Below are 24,172 nucleotides of genomic sequence, written 5' to 3'. Positions count from 1 at the left end.
CAAAACAAAAGGTACAGGTGTATAATAAGAAGTCATTCTTCTCAGTTACATACAAACAAATACGCACATACGCATCCACCGTTTTTCAAATCTATTGAAAGAAAAACTACTGAGTACAAGAGCTAAAAGTTGAAGAAAAATATTCATATATTTTAGTCATAACTCTAAGATTGTGCACTCTGAGCACAAATATTATCCCTAATTTTAACTCAGCACGAACAGCGAGCATGGGGCCAGCGGGGCGAGCATCAAGCTTGTCCCTGGTATCAACATGAGTCCAGTTTAACTCCCGGGCCTCATTTAAATAGACCAGGCCTAATTCATGCCCGAACTCGATGGTAGGGACATCAGGCCCGTGGATGTGAGTTGGGAGAGGGTGGTAGGAGGCCACAGCCGGGGGCCCGCGAGAATTTTCCCCAGCAAGGTAGATGAAAAGGGGGGGGGGGGGGGGAAGGGGGGTGGAGTTCCTAGGTGATTGCAGGAAGCTCAAGACAGTGGAGTCCAAACGTCCTTGTGGGGTCTGGAGGAGCATCTCTCTGTCTTTCTTCTAGGCCTGCTGCTCCTTCACACTTAATGCTCCTGGCAAGGCTGCCAGCAGGCACTGAACGCAGCCTCAGACAGTGTCTGAATTGCATCATCAAATCCCAACCTCTTATTTTCAATGAAACCCTTGCCTGCCCGGTGCGAGGGCCAGGCTGGCCAGAACACACCTGTTAAAATGGCTTCTGAGGATCAGGTGAGCAGGTGGCGGAAAGCGTTTTAAACCCCGCGCCACCAACCCCCTCCCCGTAAGCCCCATTCAGTGAACAAATCTAATCATGTTATTGTGAAATATGTAACTTGGAATTTTTTACTCTTGTTTCAACCCTTATTTTCAACAATAGAAATTTCAGTTATTGAGGAAAAATAGCTGTTGAAAAAAAATTCACAAAGCATTTTGAGCAACTTGTGGGAACTTCAGACTGGATTTTGTCAATGGGGGCGTAACTGCTGGTTGTCGGGTTTCAGTCCCGCCCCCAATGACGTCTGGCTAGCCCACACTATTTTCCCTTGATTGACCTTGTTACTGGCCAATTAAGGGAAAGCCGGTGACAGAGGACGTCAGCGTATAACATTTCATCTGTCGAAAAATTTTTGACAGATGAATTGTCAGCGTTTGACAGCTTTGAGAAGCTGTCTAACACTGACAATCTCTGTTCTAAGGTGAGCCTTGCACTAAAGGCTCATCAAAACCTCTCTCCTCAGCAGAAAGCAGATGGCTGCTGTATCTGAGAATGCAGCAGCCATTCTGTCATCTCTGCCGTTGAGATGAGGCACCTCCAGATCCCCAAGGGTTGAAGACTGCAGGAAGAAGCAAAGGTAAGTAAACTTTTTTCTAACACTTTACACTCACCTCTCATACTTACCTCTCCACACTTGCACCCATCACTCACCTCCACAGCGGACTTTTTGATCCCTCTCACCCCTGCAGATCCACTGCTCGCCTCACTGACCCTGGCGAGGTTCGCAGCCGTCGGGAAGCCAGCACTTGCAGGGGTAAAATGGGGATAAGCCTCAAAACTGCCTGTTAACAGGCAGTTAATTGGCTCTAATCCCCTTCCCGCCTCAAGGAGACAGGTTCCTGCGCGAGTTGGGGGCCCGCCTCCCGGGAAGATGGCATGAAGGCGGGTTGGGAGCGGGGTCGGTACTCGCTCCCAGTTTCTGCCATTTTCCCGACAGTCCCGCTTCCATACCGCCTCCCCGGGGCTGGGAAAATTCCCCCCTTGGTGTCCAGATTTCGCAATTACAGGTTGGTAGACACTCTAAAAGAGCAGCTATTGTACATCACACAACAGGACACCTTTAACATTGAAAAAGCCTATCACAGTGCCTGGTACATGAGTAACAAGTACTGCAGGAGTTTTCAATGAAGTATGTGCCCTATATACCAAATATATATTTTACATATCCCTGAATGTGTCTGTCAAGCTTGGTCTCCAAAGTAGATGGCACTGTCACTTACTTAGCTCGGAAGCCTCCCAGCAGTAATTCCAAGATAGGTAGCACTATGGAACGGCAGTACACATGCCACCTGTGTTGGAGCTATTAAATTGGGGTTGTGGCCCAATGCTGACCATACCCTTCCTGCTGCTGCCTTTTACAACTGCCACTGTCTCCTGATGTTCCTATCCCGCCACCAGGCGCTTAACACAGCCACTGCAACGGAATATCCTGGCCACTGTAGCTGCCCACCCTCTGCTTTAAAAAGCACAAGAAACAAAATTACCTACGCAGATTTAGGAACTTTTAATAGTCATCAAACCAATACTTTACAGTTTCCACATAATTATGCCCATAATAAAAGAACTTAAACGCACTAACGCTCCTACAATGCTGTGCAATAAAAATGCAATTTGGCTTAGTCAATCACTGTAAATCAGTAATAACAACAGAAAATGCTGGAAAAACTCAGCAGGCCAGGCAACATCCATGGAAAGAGAAATAGAGTCAACATTTCAGGTTGAAACCCTTCGTCAAGACTGAGTTTTTCCAGCATTTTCTGTTGTTATTTCGGATTTCCAGCATCCGCAGTATTTTACTATCGTACTGTAAATCAGTGGCCCTGATAACATTACATAGCACAAAACAGCATATTCTCAGCCTCACTGTGACTAACACTGCAAGAGATCTGCTCGCATATATTATTAAAAAGAGACAACAAACCGTTGTGTTTTGGTATACGCATTTACGAAAACAACAGACAGGAAAAGACCTATTGGTCCATCCACAGCCTGTCGCACACAGTTCTGATGCCTTATGCATCACAATACATACACTTCCCACCCACCCGGCGCCATGTAATCTCCTGGGAGTGGCGAAAAACCAGATTAAAAACCCATATCAATTAGTGAGGGGGAAATGGAAAAATTCCTCTCCAACCCCCTTATGCGATAGAAACTAGCCCAGGAGATTACATTGGCCCTAATTTACATTACAGGATACCTACCTCTTGTGGGTGATCTCCACCCCTGCCAGAAACAGGCTCAGATCTTGATTGAAGGGATGCAGTGAATCAGCATTCACCGCACAACCCGGCAATATTCTCCAGGAAAAGACGAACCACTGACATGCAACCTAGTTCTGCCGTTACATAAGTTGTAAGCGTTTCCCCTGGTCCTCCCTAACCTATTCAGTTGAAATGATTGGGCTACATAAACACAATCTAGTCCCTTAATTATTTTATAAACATCAATCAAATTGCCCCTAAATCTACACTTTTCTGAAGTAGAGAGATTCAGCTCATGGAGCCTATCTGGGTAACTAAAATGTTTTAAACTGGGAATCAATCTTGTGGCCAAAATTAGTATGAACTAAGATAAATGTACAGACTGTGATTTTGTGACTTTGGCAGTGAACAAACACTCCTGACTCTGGCAAAAACATTTAAAAAATCACAGCCATTCAATGTACAGATTTTTCCCCAACTCTTGGCACTAGATTCACAATTTGCAACACAACATCATAAAGGGTCAATGGGATTATTTGTAAATTCTCAATTATTCAGATGATCAGCCTGTAAAGAAATGAAGCTCATTTTTAAAATTCTGGAAAAAAACTGCTTTCCTGTCATTCCAAAATAATTGTGAAAACATCACTTACCCATTCAGTGTAGAGCTTTGTCTCAACTCTTGGCACTAGATTCGCAGTTTTCAGCATGACATCATAAACACTCAAGAATATTAGTTCAAAATCCTTGAACTCTGGTTCAGATTGGATACCGGTACTAGATAGGATCAGACGCAAAATGAAACCTGGGTGTTCATAAACACGTATGGAGTCCTAGATGGAAAATGCCAGACATATACAAATGAAATGAAAACCTCTCTCAATGGGTTTCACTTCTAGTTCTTAAGTATTTAATTGTGGTTAGTAAAATCTGAATGGAATGCATAAAATGTAGATTTTCTTTATGGACATAATGGGGCAGAGTTTGCGGTCGGTATGACGGTGTACTCTCAGAGTATGCCGTCATACTGCCTTTGAAACAGACAGCAAGTTCTGGATTTCCGCATGCACTTGATCCGACTTGACAGATCATCCACTCCAATTGTATTATCCTCATTGCTGATGCAGAGTTGGGCTAATCACCCACCAACTGCCCAGCAATTATGCATGGAAATTTTATGGCTGCTGCAAACAGGTGCAGCAGACTGTTTTGCACAGCATAACGCTTTTAATTATAACTCTCTTTGAATTAATAGAATGTCTCGATTAAAAAAACCTGTTAGAATGTTATATATTTGTTTCAAGACGTAATTTGAATCATTGATTACTTTCTCTAAAGAAACGAAACAATAGCATTTTATGTAGAGGGATAAGGTAGAGGGAAACCTTGTTAGGGTGATCGCAATGTTAAAAATGTCATACCCACGTATAAAAGTTTAGATAATTAGCGATTTTATTGCGGCTCTGCTAGAAAATTCGAGTCATTTCCCTTCCCTAATAAAGTGCAATTGCATTTTTCCTGCAAAAGTATACAAATATATCTAAATAATCAATTCAATGTCAATATTACCAGCTCAGGATTAATAAATATGCAAATGACTGCTAGCCTTTAGGACAACAGTGCAGTAAAACAGAGACATTTCCTAAAACTGAAGGAATCAAGCCCCTTACCATTCTCAGTATGTTGGATGCATCAGGTACCTCAGAGCTTTACGCTGTGCTCCCGGGCTCTGTGATGCACTACACTGCACACATCTCTGCAGCATCTGACTGTAAGTTTATGTGTGGGGCCTCGCACCAGGTAAGTGTGAATTTCTTTCGGAGGTCGGCGGCATACTCTGTAGCTATGCCGCCGACCATAATTTCAGGGCCAATAAATATATCCAAATATAAGGATTTGCAAATGAGAAATTTACTGAATCCAAGCAGACCTTTACAGAAAATAATATGTGGCAGAGTATTATGCTTAGGAATTAATCAGACGATATGCAGGATTTTAAGTTACGTAACATAAAATCTAGTGTATAGCTCACACTTCCATACCTGTTTTGATGCCCTATGAGTACAGGGGAGCAATTTGGATAGGTAACATCTTTTCAAAAAATCTGTATAACTATGTTCCCTGTAATTTTGTTTGGCCCTGCGTGGCCCCTAAACTTCACTAAAATGGCAGATGACTTGGAACGGGTAAATTGGCTAACCATACTGGGTGGTGATGAGGCCGATGTAGAATACAAAATGGAAAGTTTATAAGAACAAGATAAAAATGTGGAAAACAAATATGTACCCAAAGTCAAAAGAAGGAAGTGTGGTAAGAAAAAAATCACATGGCTGATTGGTAATGTACAAAGACAAAGAAGATGTAAACAGAAATTGTTTCTATAAATTAAAGACATTTAATACTCAAAGGAACAACCAAAGAAAACGAAGGCTGCTATTAGATTAGCAAAAGGGCTAATGGAAAAAAGGATCATAGACAACTGTGAAAGTAATGGAAAAAGCTTTTTCAGTTATGTGAAGAGTCAGAGAACTGTCAAAGACTGTATTGGGCCATTGAAGGATGTTCAAGGACAGGTTACAAAGAACTCACTGGGTATGGCAGAAATATTAAATGTGAACTTTGCATTGGTCTTCACCCTTGAACATGATGCTCAACTATTAGAATTTAATAGGAGGGCATGAAAATTCAGGAAAGAGTCAATTTAAAAACATATAAGAAATATAAGAACATAAGACATAAGAACATAAGACGTAGGAGCAGGAGTAGGCCATCTGGCCCCTCGAGCCTGCTCCGCCATTAAATAAGATCATGGCTGATCTGATTTTGGCCTCAACTCCACTTTCCTGCCCGCTCCCCATAACCCTCAACTCCCTTATCGTTCAAAATTCTGTCTATCTCCAACTTAAATATATTCAATGACCCAGCCTCCACAGCTCTCTGGGGAAGAGAATTCCAAAGATTCACGACCCTCTGAGAGAAGAAATTCCTCCTCATTTCTGATTTAAAAGGTTTCCCCTTATTCTGAAATTATGCCCCCTAGTTCTAGATTCCCCCACGAGGGGAATCATCCTCTCTGCATCTACCCTGTCAAGCCCCTTCAGAATCTTATATGTTTCAATGAGATCACCTCTCATTCTTCTAAACTCCAATGAGTATAGGCCCAACCTGCTCAACCTTTCTACATAAGACAACCCCTTCATCTCCGGAATCAACCTCGTGAACCTTCTCTGAACTGCCTCCAATGCAAGTATATCCTTCCTTAAATAAGGAGACCAAAACTGTACGCAGTACTCCAGGTGTGGTCTCACCAATGCCCTGTACAGCTGTAACAGGACTTCCCTACTTTTATACTCCATTCCCTTTGCAATAAAGGCCAACATTCCATTTGCCTTCCTAATTACTTGCTGTACCTGCATGCTAACTTTTTGTGATTCATGTACAAGGACCCCCAGATCGCTTTGTACCTCAGCATTTTGTAATCTCTCCCCATTTAAATAATAATTTGCTTTTTTATTTTTCCTACCTCACATTTTCCCACATTAAACTCTGCCAGATTTTTGCCCACTCATTTAACCTATCTATATCCCTTTGGAGATTCTTTGCGTCCTCCACACAATTTGCTTTCCCACCTATCTTTGTATCATCAGCAAATTTGGCTACATTACACTCAGTCCCTTCATCCAAGTCATTAATATAGATTGTAAATAGTTGAGGCCCCAGCACTGATCCCTGCAGCACCCCACTAGTTACAGTTTGCCAACCTGAAAATGACCCATTTATCCCGACTCTCTATTTTTTGTTAGTTAGCCAATCCTCTATCCATGCTAATATATTACCCCCAACCACGTGAGCTCTTATCTTGTGTAGTAACCTTTTATGTGGCACCTTATCGAATGCCTTCTGGAAATCCAAATACACGACATCTACTGGTTCCCCTTTATCCACCCTGCTCGTTACATCCTCAAAGAACTCCAGCAAATTTGTCAAACAATTACCCTTTCATAAAACCATGCGGACTCTGCTTGACTATATTATGATTTTCTAAATGTCCTGCTATCACTTCCTTAATGATGGACTCCAGCATTTTCCCAATGACAGATGTTAAGCTAACTGGTCCTTAGATGCCTGCTTTCTGTCTCCCTCCTTTCTTAAATGTCAAGGCTCTAGAGCAGAGTAGAGTTTTGGGTAAAAATAAGCAGAGTGGGTCAGGAAGGGACAGAGAGAGCAACAAAGGAAATAAGGCATCAGTGACTAAGGTGACATCAGGGGAAAAATAGAAATGTCAAAGCTAAAGGCACCATATCTGAATGCGCAAAGCTTTTGCAACAAAATAGATGAATTAATAGTGCAGATAGAAATTAACAGGTTTGATCTAATAGCCATAACAGAGATGTGGTTGCAAAGTGGCCAAGGTTGGGAACTAAATATTCCAGGATACTTAACTTTTAGAAGAGAAAGGCAAAATGGAAAAGGAGGAGGGGTAGCACTGGTAATAAAGGATGGGATAAAGACAGTAGAGAGAAAGGATCTTAGCTCCAAAAATCAACAAGTAGAATCAATTTGGGTGGAGCTAAGAAACAGCAAGGGGCATAAAACATTGGTGGGAGTTGTTGTGTATGTAATATGTGTGCTACTTTGAACCTATGGACAGGACTGCACTACTTGTTGGGCGTAGTGATACGCAGTACCACTCCTGGCCATAGGGGTATAAATAGTACTGTGGGTACTGATTCCCCTCAGTTCCCGCCTGTGGGCATGAAGTAAAGACCTATGTGCAGTCCCTACCTCCAACCAGTAAAGGCCTGTTTGAGTTATACGTTTAAGTCTTTGTGTTAATTGTTCAATACAATACACATACTTAACAGGAGTTGTTTATAGGCCCCCAAATAGTAGTTGTAATGTAGGGCAGAGTATAAATCAGGAAATTAGAGGTGCATGTAACAAGGGTAATACACTAATCATGGGTGACTTTAATCTACATATAGACTGGGCAAACCAAATTTGCAGTAATAGTGTGGAAGACAAAATCATGGAATGTATGCAAAATAATTTTCCAGATCAGTATGTTGAGGAACCAACTAGGGAACAGGCTATTTTAGATCTAGTATTGTGCAATGAGAAAGGGTTAATTAATAACCTTGTAGTAAAGGGGCCTTTAGGGAAGAGTGACCATAATATGATAGAATTTTACATTGAGTTTGAAAGTGATTTAGTTAAATCTGAAACTAGGGTCTTAAATCTAAACAAAGCAAACTACGTAGGCATGAGGGGCGAGTTGGCTACGGTAGATTGGGAAACTACATTAAAAGGTAGGATGGTAGACAAGCAATGGCTAGCATTTAAAGAATAAATACATAATTTACAACAAATACACATTTCTTTAAGGCACAAAAACCCCAGAGGAAAAGAGGTCCAACTGTGACTAACAGGAGAAGTTAAAGATAGTATTAGATCAAAGCAAGAGGCTTATAATGTTGCCAAAAAGAGTAGTAAGCCCGAGGATTGGGGGGATTTTAGAATTCAGCAAAGGAGGACCAAAAAATTGATAAAGAAAGGGAAAATAGAATGAGAGTAAACTAGCAAGAGACATAAAAACAGACTATAAAAGCTTCTATAGGTATGTAAAAAGGAAAAGATTAGCGAAAGTAAATGTGGGTCCCTTACAGGCTGAGACAGGAGAAATTATAATGGGGAATAAGGAAATGGCAGAAAAATTAAACAAATACTTTGGGCGCGATCTTGCTAGCCCTGGGGAGGCGGGTATGGAGGTGGGACTGCCGGGAAAATGGCAGAATTTAGGGGCCCAACCCACCCCCATGCCATTTTGCCAGGAGGCAGGTAGCCGACCCGCGCCGGGTCCCATCTCCTTGGAGGCGGGAAGGGGATTAGTGCCACTTATCTGCCTGTTAACAGGTAGTTAACAGGCAGGTTAGAGGATTATCCCCATTTTACCCACACAAGTGCGGGCTTCCCAAAGGCTCCAAAGGCTTCACAGAGCTGTCAAACGATGACAATTCATCTGTCAAAAATTTTCGACAGATGAAACATCATAAGTTGACATTCTCCGTAACCGGCTTTCCCTTAATTGGCCTGCTAAGCCCGCTGGGCAGGCTTCACAAGGTCAATCAAGGGGAAAAAGCGTGGGTTGGCCAGAAGTTGATGGAGGCGGGACTGAAACCCGACAAGTGGGAGTCCCGCCTCCAAAACCTCCCCATTTGGCAAACTCCAGCCCTTTGTGTCTGTCTTCACGGAAGAAGACACCAAAAACTTCCCAGAAATAGTGGAGAACCAAGGCTCTCGCAAGAATGAGGAACTGAAATAAATTAGTATAAAAATAGTACTGGGGAAATTAATGGGACTGAAAGCCGATAAATCCCCTGGACCTGATGGCCTACATCCTAGGATTTTGAAAGAGGTGGCTATATAGTGGATGCATTGGTTGTCTTTTTCAAAAATTCCATAGGTTCTGGAACGGTTCCCACAGATTGGAAGGTAGCAAATGTAACCTCACTATTTAAGAAAGGAGGGAGAGAGAAAACAGGGAACTACAGACCAGTTACCCTGACATCAGTAGTCAGGAAAATGCTAGAATCTATTATTAAGGACGTGGTAACAGGGCACTTAGAAAATAATAATAGGATTGGGCAGAGTCAACACGGACTTATGAAAGGGAAATCGTGTTTGAGAAATCTGTTAGAGTTTTTTGAGGTTGTAACTAGCAGAATAGATAAGGGGGAACCAGTGCATGTGGTGTATTTGGATTTTCAGAGGGCATTTGATAAGTTACCACCAAAGAGGTTATTAAACAAAATTAGGTCTCATGGGATTGTGGAATATACTAGCATGGATTGAGAATTGGTTAACGGACAGAAAACAGAGAGTGAGAATAAACTGGTCATTTTTGAGTTGGCAGGCTGTAACTAGTGGGCTACCGCAAGGATCAGTGCTTGGGCCTCAGCTATTCACAATCTACATCGATGATTTGGGTGAAGTGATCAAATGTAATATATCCAAGTTTGCTGATGATACAAAGCTGGGTGGGAATATAAGTTGTGAGGAGGATGCAAGGAGGCTTCAAGGGGATATAGACAGGCTAAGTGAGTGGCCAAGAACATGGCAAATGGAATATATTGTGGAGAAATGTGAAGTTATCCACTTTGGTAGGAAAAATAGAAAAGCAGAGTATTTTTTAAATGGTGAGAGATTGGGAAATGTTGGTGCTCAGAGGGACCTGGGTGTCCTTGTACAAGAATCACTGAAAGTTAACATGCAGGTACAGCAAGCAATTAGGAAAGCAAATGGTATGTTGGCCTTTATTATAAGAGGATTTGAGTATAAGAGTAAAGAATGTCTTACTGCAATTATATACTGCCCTGGTGAGACCACACCCGGAGTATTGTGTGCAGTTTTAGTCTCCTTACCTAAGGAAGGATATACTTGCCATAGAGGGAGTGCAACGAAGGTTCACCAGACTGGTTCCTGGGATGGGGGGATTGTCCTATGAGGAGAGATTGAGTAGACTAGGCCTATATTCTCTAGAGTTTAGAAAAATGAGAAGTGGTCTCATTGAAACATACAAAATTCTTACAGGGCTTGACAGGGTAGATGCAGGGAGGATGTTTCCCCTGGCTGGGGAGTCTAGAACCAGGAGTCACAGTCTCAGAATAAGGGGTCGGCCATTTAGGACTGAGATGAGGAGAAATTTCTTCACTCAGAGGGTGGTGAATCTTTGGAATTCTCTACCCCAGAGGGCTGTGGAGGCTCAGTCGTTGAGTATATTCAAGACAGAGATCGATAGATTTTTGAATATTAATGGAATCAAGGTGTATGGGGATAGTGCAGGAAAGTGGAGATGAGGTAGAAGATCAGCCATGATCTTACTGAATGACAGAGCAGGCTCGAAGGGCCAAATGGCCTACTCCTGCTCCTATTTCTTATTTTCTTGATAATGTTACTAACAAAACTAGTATGAACATACTGTTTTAGAAAGAATTAAGAACTTGAAAATAGATAGAACAGCCGGGCCAGATGATATCCACCCGAGGGTCCTCAGGGAAATGGGACATGTGCTGTGCGAGCCCCTAGCCTGTATTTTTAATAGCTCACTGCACCCTGTAATGGTTCCCATAGACTGGAAGGAGGTTAATGCCATCTTTAAAAAGACAGACCCAGGTAACTATAATCCCATTATTTTAACATCTACAATAGGTAAGGTGCTTGAGGGAATCATTAGGGATACAATATATGAATGCTTGGATAGAGAGGGACATATTCGGGACACCCAACATAGCTTCATAAAAAGGTCACATCTCAAATTACCAAGTTGGTGGATGAGCGAAGTCCAGTAGACATTGTCTACTTAGACTTCCAAAAAGCTTTTGATAAGGTACCGCACAAGAGGATTCTCTGCAAGATCAAAGTCTCTGGTATTAGTGGTAATATATTGAGCTGGATTGAGAACTGGCTGGCAGGGTGTAGGCAAAAAGTAGTTATAGATGGAGACCAGTCACCAGTGGTGTCATGCAGGGATTGGTGTTGGGACCGTTGCTCTTTACTATTTTTATTAATGATCTGGATGTAGATGTTGGGGACCCGATCTACAATTTCGCAGATGATACCAAGATCTGTGCAAGTATTAGGACTGTAGATGACACTTGTCTGCTTCAGGCAAATCTTTATGTGTTGGGAGACTGGGCTCATGACTAGAAAATTATGTATAACTTAGATAAGTGCAGTGTTATGCATGTGGGCAGGGCAAATGCTCAACATTCATACACCCTTCAAGGAAAAGCATTAAAGAAAGCAGAGATAGAAAGAGATTTGGGCATTCTGGTGCATACATCCTTAAAGGTACATGAGCAATGCTGTGAAGCGAAAGCTAGAGCAAATAGGGTGTTGGGTTGTATCCATAGGACAATTGAGTACAAGACAAGGCATACTATTTTGTCCTTGTGCAAGACCATAGTCAGGCTGCACTTGGAATACTGTGTCCAGTTTTGGTCTCCTCACATTGTGGCTGATATTGAGGCTTTGGAGAGGGTACAGAGGAGGGCCATTAGCCTAATTCCTAGTCTAAAGCACCTTAGTTATCAAGATAGGCTAAAAGAGTTGGGACTCTACACTTCAGAGAAGCAAAGACATAGAGGTCATCTGATTGAGGTTTATAAGATAATGAAGGGAATAGATTGTGTTACAGTTGACAGTTTGTTTCAATTAAATAGGTTAGGGAGGACCAGGGGTGATAAATTTAAGTTGTGTAAGGCTAGATCTAGGTTAGATGTTAGGAGGTAGTTCGTTTCCCAGAGAATATTGGACCTCTGAAACAGGCTCCCGTCTCGTGTGGTGGATGCTGATTTGCTGAATTCCTTCAAGCAAGAGCTGGACCAGAAATCACCTCTTACAGAAGGTAGGTACTGCAGGGAATTCAGGGCCAGAGTGATCTCCTGGACTAGTTTCAATTGCCTAAGGTCAGAGAGGAATTTTCCAGATTTTTTTCCCCAATTGGCCTGGGTTTTTTATCTTTTTTTTTGCCTCTCCCAGGAGACCACATGGTTATGGGTGGCGTGGGGTGGAGTGTATATGTTATGATACACAAGGTATCGTAATTGTGTGGGACAGGCTGGATGGACCTCAAGGGTCTTTACCTGTTCGTCATTTTTCGTATGTTCATATTTCCCCATAGAGTGACACACTTTTTTATTTTTCATGCTATGAGGAGCAATATAAGATAGACTATAATTCAACAAAAACTGTATTATGTTTGTTGATATAATACAGGAAACTTTGGTTTATCCGGAGGTTATATGTCCGGAATACTCAATCTAACGGCAAAAATCAGGAGCCGTTTTCTATAAGTTTTTTTGTTCTCGTTGCTTTTTTTCCCCAGTCAGGCACTGCAAGGTCTGTAGCTATAGCAACAGCTTTAGCTAGAGACGCTTGCAGCTGCAGCCGACTGTTTAGAAGCTGTTGCTAAGCAACAGTGTTTGTTGTCAGATACAGAGCTGAAAACCTCCGTATGCTTCAACATTAACTTTGTATGTCCGGCAGTTTTGATAGATCGGCAACAGCTCGGTCCCGTCGGTGCCGGATATCACAAAGTTTCCTGTACAGGTAAAATAAACCAATTAGTTGGAGCCAAAAAAGGGAGAGTGTTGTGATGACAGAAAAGCTGCTCCCTTGCCAGATTTTGCAATCCCTTGCTAAGTGTGCTACCACCCAAGCTACCTGGGTAAACTTTTCTGCTGCCTATTCAAAATGGGGGTGGGGGCTTTATATCAAAGTTCAGTGCAACCATTCTGATTCTATGGACATGGGTGCACCCACGCCACAAGCATGTGCACACAAAATGTTCAATGTTGCAAAATTGGAGCTATGGTGCTTTTTAACACTACGGCCACGAAATTCAGTATGTTAGCGCCTGGGCGCAGCGAATGCAGCGACATCTGCAAACTTCAGTGCCAGTTCAGCACTGCGCTAACTCTAAGCGCCTGGACCTCTAGCGCCTCGCAGATCGTGACTTCATAAAGTGCGCAGCGCCCTGTTATCGCCCCGGATGGAAAATTGACTCTCGCCCCCTGCTTTATCACCTTGCGCCAACAACGCCAGCAAGAGGAGGCATTGTGATCTCGGCTGGCCACTTCGGGAGCGGTAAGTAAAGGGAATGCTTTTCGGCTAGCGCAACCTTTATTATTTGCACCAGTCTGGTGCCTGCGCAGTTTTTAATGTTTCATTGGTGCAAGATGTCCTCGCCCTCCACTTTGTGAGAGTGTTTGGGGCTGTAATAGCAGTCGCTCAGGTCGCCTTACAAAACAGAACTAACAACTAGCTTGTGCAGCATCATTAGCCCTTCCCTTTAAGCGAGGGAAGCAGCCTTTGTGATGAGAGAGTGCCGTTTACAATGCGCTCGGAATTATTTAGTGCTCTGCCGCTACTGCCCTGTTCTAGGACTTTAGCGCCCTAAGAGAAGTGGTTAGCGCTTGATTTAGTGCTCCACTTCCCTCTTGGAGTGCTAAAACTGAATTTCGCGGGAGGCGAGAATGATTAGCGCTTGCCGCTAATTTTTCAACTTTTTTAAGTTTTAGCGCCCCAAACGGAGCTGTACCGAATTTCTCCCCCTACATGTTAGGAAATGGTGAAACAATTCCTGAAATTACTAAATATGAATTGTGGCCACTTTTTGTTGTTTAAACTGTAACAGCAACCAAAATGTTCAGCAAATGAGTCATGCACAGGTGTGACTTATACACTAGATTTTCATGCTAATAGCTTGAAAATTCTAAACTCAATTTTCCCCTCCAAAATCATCAATAGATCAACAGATTAAATATATAACTATCTAGGACACAAATTTGACTAAATAAACTATGAAAAAGATGAAATAAAACTTTCATCATAGTCTGTAAAAAGGTTTCTATAATCTGCATAGTGTTAAGTATTGACTATGAAATGTATTTAGCAGTATATTGCACATTGCTGATAAACATACCGGTCGTTGAACAATCAGGTCAGTATAGTCCTGAATGGATTTTAGGGTTAAACTTTGCAGCTGTGAAGTCATCAGAGTCGCAGCACAATTAAAGAAAGATATTAGTTTGGCACTGTTGGTATTACTGGGAACCTGTTTCCGTTTATTGCCCAAGTAATAAATATTCTGGACTTCAGGGAGCCATCTAAAACACATTACACAAAACCATTGGTTAAAAACAGGGTCTGAACGGTTATTTTCTACTTGTAATGAATGTTATAGTAATTTGAATGTTTCTTTTATTTGTGGGTGACACATCTTCTTACAAACATAACTTTCATAAAAATCTTTGTTTACCAGATTAATATATGTACTATAAAGAAATGATCAAAAATCAATCCAAACTGAAAAAACAAGTACATCTAAGTATCGCAATTTGACTTTTTTTTTTAAGGTGGTCATACTTTTTAAGGAGTTGCTCTTTCACAGATTCAATTTGCCTCATAAACAAGAGCTGGAATGTAGTTAGCTCCATCGAATCCTTACGATTACGAAATTCATCAACATCAATGAACCGTAATTGCCTGCAAAAAAAATAATTATTTTCCATTATAATGCACATTTCACTACATTTCTAAAGACAAAGTAAACATCCTAAAAATTCAAAACAAGTATATAATTTCTTACTATTAAACTGCATGGCACGCTATCGTTTCAAAATGCCACACAAAGCAAGAGAAAAAGTCATTATGGTTGCGTATATTTATTTATTTTTGTGGGACACACAGGAAGATGGTAAGGAAAATGCTCGAGCCGCGCATTACCGGGGGTGAGGTACTATGTAATGTCATGCATTAGGTGGGGAGAAAATTATACAGTGGCAGGCAGCTGCAATATGGGACAGTTGAAGACCAAGCATGCTTTTTTTCACTCTGTGATGGGTGCCATTTAGTACAGAAAAATGGTGAGTCTGTCCTATTCCTCACACACTTAAATGGAGGGACCAAAAATAAACATGAACCCAACCCTCTAAAGCAGGTGCGTGCCCATGTGAGTCAGAGGTAAGAACCCCTAGCTGTGTTAAAACACACAACTGGGACTGGATTTCTCCAACCTCGGCGGGCCTGTGGCGGGCGACATCCATGGCGTGTGGTGACCCCCAGTTGTCTCGATCCTGGCCTCCAACAAGATTTTCCATTGATTGAGCTTGTTAAGCCCGCTCTGCGAGGTTCCCGGCCAATTAATAGGAAGCGGGTCTGATGACGTCATTTGATGACGTGTCATCAGCCGGTTTCCTTAAAGGGGCCATGTCCACAATCATTTTGATAGTTGTGCTGTCAGTGTTCTGCAGCATTGAGGTGCTGCAAACACTGAGAAGCACTGCACAAAGATGCACAGCTGCACCCAGGCTCTCCCAATACTCCCTCCATATGTTTATGGAGGAAGTCACAGCACACAGGGAGGTCCTCTTCCCTTCCAATGGGCAGAAGAGACCTCCCAGGAAACCAATGCCGCCTGGTTGCACATTGCACAGGAGGGCACAAGCAGGGATATCGTCAGGAGGACCTGGCTGCAATGGCACAAACCTTTCAATGATCTCAGTAGATCACAAAATGTTGCTGTAAAACCACACTCAGCTTCGTCCTGCTGTGCCACTCATCACATCCCCATCACTCTGCCTTCCCTACCCTACTCCTGTACATCCTTACTCACACCAACTTACCTTGCAACATCCAGTAACTGCCTAGAATTAATATGATTGATTTCTTTTTTTACCTGGTGACAGGAGTAAATGGATATTTGTTCTTAAAAAACTGTACTAAGCTCTTATCCTTATCAAAAAGCGGATCATCCAATTTACTGTGAGCAATTCTATGGGAGGTCAACTAATATTTTGAAAGACAGAAAAACAGCCAGTACTTAAAAGGCTAAATGATATTATAGTGAATGATAATTTTTTTAATTGGCACTATCACATTAATGCTGAGTAAAAGTATTAACAGTACTCATTAATATAAGATACGTCACAATGAAATACTTACTTCTATTTCACTTCAAAATCACTATTTAATTCATTTGCAACCTTATTCCTTATGAGTACAGTGAAATACATATTGCTATTTCACTGAGGCTCATTATGTATCACAGTTATGCCATGAATGCCTGAATCTTTTCCCCATCTACAACATAATATAAGACCAGGTCAAATTTGCAGATGCTTTTTCATATCAAACTGATCATTTTTTTCTCATTATTTTGATATTGTACTTTTTTTTTAATTTTCTACTGCTAAGAATGAAATCAAACTGCAACTTTTTTGAATTAGAACTGAACAACAGTATATTAAATTTTATTACTCAGTTACCTAAGATTGGAAATTACTGTGAGCAATGTTATCGTATGAACACTTAGCGCACTACATTAAATTCCCCTCTTTGTTACTGGCCCTGAATTTGCAGTCTGTGGCGTTGCTAAGGAGTACCCCGCCGACATCCGTAGGAAATCAGCACTTACCTGGTGTGAACCCCCCTTGAAGCATTTGCATTGTTTCGCTGCGGAGTTATGCGCAGCGTAGTGGCCCACGGATCCCAGGAGCGCACCGTTGTGTGTAAGCGTACATGGGATCACGTGGTGCGGTGCTGCTTTCACTTCCTGACTCTTACCCAATCAGGAAACAGAGGAGATTGCTATTGTTTGTGCTTGTAGATATTCCCAGTATTTTGTGTAGCATTCACTTGTAAAGGCCCACTACAAAGAGGATGTTATTGGCATTTAAATATTTAACGTACACAAAACAAAAGCGAAACAAATCCATCTCTGCGCTTGCAAGCCAGGTAATCAAATACCAAAAGCGTTGAATTTTCTTATTCCATTAAAACTGGAAACTTTGAAAGAATTGTTAAAATAAAGCTATGTGAACAGCGACAGATTTATACCATGTTGGATTCATAATCTTATATCCCGATGAATATTTCAAATAACATACAGGTGTTAGTATAATGGAAAAGGTGTCCATTTAAAAAAAATCGATAAAAGACGAAAGGAATGATAAGCGAACTTGCCAAGGGTAAGGTCATTCAGAGTTAGCATTGCATCTTAATGCTTATTCTAGTGGGGTTCTTTGTTAATTTAGTTTGAAGATAATTAATTCCTATACAGTTTCCTCATTCCCCCTCCCCTTAAGCTGTGCAAACAGGCTCCTGCACCTGTGTGCACCAGCCGTAAAAATTTCCAGCATAATTAATGCAATTAGCCCAACTTTTTGTCAGCACATTGATTTCAATGGGTAGCTAAAACGTGCAGTGAAGCTGACACGGGGTCGGAACTTGACAGATCGCTAGGATTTAGCGCATGCGTCAATTTCAAAGGCGGTATGATGGCGTACTCTAAGAGTACACTGTCATACCAACCACAAATTCAGGGCCAATGTAATAAAGATATTAACCTGTTCAGTTTAAATGGGTTAACAGCTCGGTTATAATTGCATTAAACATTCATACAATAGAAGAAAGAGTGGATGAATGCTGGTATTTTTCCCCCAACACTTGGATTTGCTAATTAAGATACAGCAAGATTCAACAAATGTAGACAGGGAATTTATGAGGTGTAACCACCACTTACAAGCGCTAGCAGGTAAGTCACCCACTTTCTTTTTCATAGTTAAAGCCCCACCAATCCATTACTGGATTGTTCTTCTCACCCACCAAAAAAAACAACTTATAAGCAAGAAACTTTTCTGACTTCAGTTGGACATTTAATTACAGTCAATGTATACATCTTAACATAAGAACTTACTTAAAAGAACATTGCCAGAGATCTAGTACAGCCAACATGGTGGGATTCACTGAATTTAGGTTTGCCTTTATGAAGTTACGTGCTAACAAAAATGACCTGCTCCATGGCTTTGGTACTATTTCCAACCTTAAAAACACAAAGAAAAATAGCTTATGCAACAGTTTGTCCAGTGTTAAGTCATTAAGGTAGAATTTCATAGATGGCATTGAAATCTGTTCTACCAAGGTTCTGCTGTGAAGTTGCATGTTTACCTGGTATATCAGTGAAACAACATTTTTGGGAACAGAGCTTCACAGGAACTTACATTTATATAGCACCTTTGATGCAGTAAACATCCCACAGTGCTTCAAACAAGCAGAAATTGATACTAAGCAATAACCGGAAATTAATTCAGGAGTGATCAAAAGAATGGCCAAACAGGTAGGATTTCAAAGAATCTTTTGAAGCAAGCAAGGTGAAGAAGTTTAAGGAAAAAGTTGTATCAGGGTGTAAGGCCAGAATGGCCAGAAGCTGATTATCTATACAACTGAGTACTGTACATAGAGGAATAAAAAGATGGATTGCCTACCAGATAGGGTCCTCTTCATTCTTTGAATAACATGCTGCTTCTACATGTTGTAGAATTAAAGCCTATGTTGATTGCTTCTGGGTAAACCATGGGGTAGATTTTATAAATTAACACTCTTGGCACTGGAAGTGTTAATTCATGTATTATACAAAGTACATGACAATTTGTCACGGCGGTACAGATTATTCAATGTCGCAAGTGATCTTCTATTCGGACATTGTATAAAGTCTTAGGACCTGCATCAACCCATTTTACCCAGAAGTTAAAGTGGAACTGACTAACCTCTAATGCCCCCCCCAATAAAACTACATTAAATCATGACATTCAATTTTATGATGGTCAGTACCTACATGAAAATCTCAGTAGAATCCAGAGTTGAATGGGTGGGATCATGAAGAATGCATATTCTATGAACGAAGACCCTACAAGGGAACTAATCTATCTCTTGTCTTCATTAAGCATTATCCACACACCAGACATACTAAAACAGCATCATTCAGGAAGGAGTAGGCCTCTGCGGAGGACCCATAACACTAGCTGTCTGCCAAAGGTGCTGCATACTGCAGTTAATATGGCAATGTCTGCTACATGTGTGTGGACATTCCAGCTTGCACACTTTCAAATGCTATTAATTGGAGCAAGGTCGAGAGGGGTTAAATGGCCTACTCCTGTTCCTATGTTCCTAAAGCCTTTGGCTGTTGTTGGTGCAGATATGCTGACCCAACTTGTACAGTAACTTACTTCGCTTTGATACAGACAACACATTGCATGTGTTAGTGTTAAAGAGCGTATTGTAACACCACGCCCCAGACCACTAACATCCTTTGTGCTGTGTAAAATTCCAATTACTGATTCTGCCCCTTGTCTGGGAATATATATTTTGCATTTGTCAGCTTTATTTCCTCTCATGTGATTTAGGGAGCAAAAGATTTGCTGCTGGCTTTACTATATGGCCTGAATAGTACAGTGCTGCTATTTTTCTCTTGCTGAGGTTGTAGACAAGCTAACAGCATCAATTTTATTGTATTTTGTTTACTGTGCACTAGTCCTAATAATGACAGCACTGTATGTTGAAATTTGCCTACAGGCATATCCACTGCCAGCCAACATTGGTGCCCTAAACATTTTGGAGATGAGAGATCCAAAGTGCGGACTAGGGTAAAAGGAACAGGCACTATGGCATAGACCATAAGCCTTTCTACAATGCAGGAGTAAGAGACCATATGTGGCACTGCTCATCTGCCCCATTATGGTGATGTTTTCAAGTGCAGGTAAAGCACATGGTTTCTCCAGAAACAATCAAGTTAGGCTTTATTCCCAAAGTGTGTGGAGGACACTGAAAGAAGAATCTCAAAATTCACTGACTCGAGGCTTAAATTACTAGAGTCACTAATTACATGAAGATAACATTGAATTTAAAATTTTTCACCTAACAATTACAGATTTAGAAATAATGCATCTATCTAACTAATAAAACATTCTGGGAGATGCAAAAGGCCTCTAAAATTTAGTAATTCCACAGAACATAGAAGCCACTGCAGAAATTGTCTATCTTCGGTAAGTCAGCTTTTGCGGATGTCAAAACAGAAGTGTTTCTTTCTCATGTTCCTTAGCATACGTTAAACCACCCTAAAAGCCTCAATACTATTGAAGTGAATAAATGCCAGACACCTAACCAAGTCAGGAGCTTGAATTACAGGGTTTCCTGTCTCTCAAACTTATTTGATGCAACTGGGTGGTATTCAGCTATTTTTAACTAGGATGGAATCCCACATAGACATGATGCATTCACTATTAGAGATGGCGTGGTGGTGGGGGGAAAGAGAGATAAAGCTTGCACTGTCCATCTTTCCCCATGGAAAACATTTAATATTTTTATTTTATTTTGAATCCCAAACTAAATCAAACAATATTATTATAAGTTTTGAGTCTATTTGCAATATCATTGATGTAAGACTATAATATTGTAAAAGCGAAGACTATATTAGTCCATGCCAATAAAGTGCCACAACAGACCAGATTGTTGAACAAAAATTTCAACTGGTTTGCACTACCAATTTAGTTCCAAATTTCTCCTTCTGTTAAACCTCCATCCCAGGGATTTTACCCACTTTGCCTAGGCTTTACTTCCTATCTCCCAGTTCCATCTCAAAGTTCTCCAGCTCCAGCTCTTCATTCCCTCTCACAAAGGCTCACCAAGAATCTTTCAGTTCTGGTTCTACAACTGAGACCCACCTCCCAAAGCAGTGCTGTAGCTCTAGTCCATCCCCACTACAATTTCAGGGTTCAAGCCCCATGGTGTTCCCTTCTGCTCCAACTTCAGCCTCCACGTCCTGCGCTACTCCCTGCCAACATCAAGCCATGCTCTGTCTTTGCCTTAGACTTAGAACTGTTGCCTCCTTCTACAGCCTCAGATCCCATGGCTTCCCAGCTCTAGTCTCAGACCCCCCACTTCCATCCAGGCAGACACTCCCAATTTCTGTCACATGATGCCACAGTTCCCAGGGGGATCACTGCAGTGACCAACTCCAAATTCACTTCTCCTTGCCAAGGCAAGTGCTTTTCAGACCAGACTCCACCATCCACAGCTCTCTCCTAGCCTGAGCCCTCCACTGCCCCCTAGCCTATTTTCTCTGACACAGCAACTCCCACACAGCCTCTCCTAATCCAGCCCCACCTTCTCCCTGCCCAACCCAGAACCCCAACTATGGCCAGCTACATTTTGCCTCCCATTATGGAGCGTGGCCTAGCCTTTAAAAAAAAAGGTAAAATATATCAATTCAGTAAACCAGTAAAGGCACATGTGTAAGATACACACAAACACAGTGAGAAGCATAGAGAAGAAACAGGAAACAGAGAGAACAGGAGGTGATACAAAAAGATCAACAAAAAGATAGAGACAGAGAGGTATAGAGAACACATCGAGACAAAGTGTGAGACAACCCTAGAGAGAAAAAGTGTGGAAGATAAGCAGAAAGACACAGGATGAATTAAAGAGTAGGAGAAATACACAAGAAAAGACATATAACTTTTACTTTTATTTATATTCGTAAGAAATGCATGGGATATGAAACAATAACCTTTGCATGTATGTTATCTTGTACCACAGATATGTAAGCTAAGCTGCCATAATGAACACTTAAAAAAATTAAGTAACACACAATCTTGTCATAAAGTTCCACTTTTTTTTCCGTAACCACATATGTTTTGAAAGTAAACTTCATAGAATCCTTCTTACTCTGCACGATGAATGGGGAGTTCTTTCTTTACTTCTTCTTTCTCTCTGGGATCTCTTAAAACAAAGTCCACTGAAAATAGAACAAATATATTTGTAAATGATGTGCAAATATTCAAATTTCCATACACATATAGATGTGCTCACAAACATAGCCAACTGCTGCACAATACACAATTATATATTTTGTGGTATTCCTAACCAATATGAAGTACCATTTCCAGAAGTCAGAAAACACTCAAGCAGCTCAAAATATGTGGAATGTATACCACCTGCCAGAAAGTATAGAAAGAGAAAGGGTCCAATTCTTCAAATACATTGGCCCGGAATTTGGGGTGGGTAATAACAGTGAACGAACAGCGTTCACTGTTGTTACCCCTTTGAAACCGACCACAACTTCAGGATTTAGCGCATGCACATCCTAATGCAGAAATCCTGAAGTTGTGGTCAGTCATTCACTACTCAGACACTGGTTGTGCTGTAGGCCTCCCCACCTCCCCATAGCGGGCAATCAGTGTAATCAGGGAAATCAGTGAAACTGACAAAAACTTCAGCTTTTCAGCGGTAATATCGCTGTTAAATACCCCATTAAAAGTTAGTTTTAACTGGGGTTTTAACAGCACATTGACTTCTAAACAAACATAATGGCCCTGAAAAACTAATTTTAATTTTGTGGAGTGTCAAATTATGCATTTTAATAAAAATGACAATTTATAAGAAACTATTTTTTTTAAAGTTTGTTCATCTTTACTTCACTTCAGAATTAGCTTTTCCCCATGTGAGAGCCCCAATCGTTGTTGTGCTCTCTATAACATTTTTTAAAAGTTAGAATAAAAGGCGCTTATTCACTTCCCGGTTCCTGGTCTGTGAGAATTCTGCATTGTGATTGGCTGCTTAGACAGCTTGTTGATATCACAGCAGCTCATGTTAGGGATTCCCCATTGTCTTACACTGATCTCAACTGAATGTCGGAAAAGCTGAACTTCTCACCACAGAGATCATGAGATCTTTGTGGGAAGCTTATGTAAAGTCCACGCCTTAATAATACATGGACTGCGGGAGAACAATTAAACAGGTATTTATTTGAACAGAGGGTACTCTTTTTGTTTGGACCCAAAAAAAAACAATTGGACTGTAAATAAACAAAAGTTCAACTAAAACTTAACAAATCAAATTAAAATTTGGTTTTCCGGGTTGATAATGTACTCCAGTCCCCGCGGCGCCCACCGGTCGCGGAAATACTCAAGCGCACCGGCGGACACTGCGTGCTCCATCTCCAGGGCCACCCGGGCGCAAACATGGCTGCAGAAGAGAGGCAGGCAATCGGGCTGGACGACCCCCTCGACCGCCCGCTGCCTGGACCAATTGATGGCTCTTTTAACCAGGCCCAGGAGCAGGCCCACAAGGAGGTCCTCCAACCCGTCCGCTCCAGTCCGCACCGGGTGACCGTAGATCAAGAGCGTGGGACTGAAGTGCAACCAAAAATCGAGGAGCAGCCCCTTCAAGTACTGAAAGAGGGGCTGAAACCTCTCACACTCCATATAAACGTGAAACACGGACTCCTCCAGGCCGCAAAAAATGCAGGCGGCCTGGGAGTCCGTGAATCTACTTAAAACCTTATTGCACGGGACCGCTCCATGCAACACCCCCCAGGCCAAGTCCCCGATGGAACAAGGGAGGACTCCCGCATAGAGAGCCCTCCATTGGGGACCTCCACCACCGCCAGTCGGCAAGACGCCACGCCAAGGCGTGTCCGGACCGTAGACGAAGATGGCAAAGTGGAGAGTGTGCAGGAGCAGCCCGTACAGGAAACCCCTCCGCGCGGAATGAAAAGGCACGGAGGGTATTTCCTCGAGATGGCTCAAGTTGTGAGGCGCCGGTTCCCGAGGGGAGTTTTGGGGCCAGGCGCCGATGAGGAACTCCGTCCGAACGGGGGTAAGCTCGGACGGGATCGCCCCACGTGCTTGAGCCGCCTCGATGCACCTAGTGGAGTCGGGGCCCAGTGCCGCTTTCACCGATTCGATGGCTTCGACCGCGAGCCGGACGTTGGACCAGGACAGGCGCCGCGCCAGCTCCTCCGGCGCCATCCAGCCCGCTCCTCCGCCATCGAGCAGGTCCCCGACT

The 24,172-nt window shown here is 42.0% G+C and overlaps 1 protein-coding gene across 2 annotated transcripts in view; it reads right to left on the bottom strand.

Moving 5' to 3' along the window:
• dnah7 (dynein, axonemal, heavy chain 7) overlaps positions 1-24,172 on the bottom strand; it is an 816,199-nt gene that overhangs the window by 736,148 nt on the left and 55,879 nt on the right. For both annotated transcript variants that reach the window (XM_085985836.1, XM_085985837.1), the window contains exons 7-11: positions 22,052-22,121; positions 18,246-18,371; positions 14,915-15,034; positions 14,472-14,655; positions 3,640-3,819 (exon numbers count right to left, since the gene is read on the bottom strand). In XM_085985836.1, the coding sequence (XP_085841962.1) occupies positions 3,640-3,819; positions 14,472-14,655; positions 14,915-15,034; positions 18,246-18,371; positions 22,052-22,121 (680 nt within the window). The remainder of the gene's footprint in view (positions 1-3,639; positions 3,820-14,471; positions 14,656-14,914; positions 15,035-18,245; positions 18,372-22,051; positions 22,122-24,172) is intronic.

Source organism: Somniosus microcephalus, chromosome 4, assembly GCF_052327205.1.
Source record: "Somniosus microcephalus isolate GS21.2 chromosome 4, FLI_Smic_1.0, whole genome shotgun sequence".
Taxonomy (NCBI): domain Eukaryota; kingdom Metazoa; phylum Chordata; class Chondrichthyes; order Squaliformes; family Somniosidae; genus Somniosus; species Somniosus microcephalus.
Note: the sequence above shows the minus strand (reverse complement) of the source record. Positions and strands in the feature narration are given on the sequence as shown.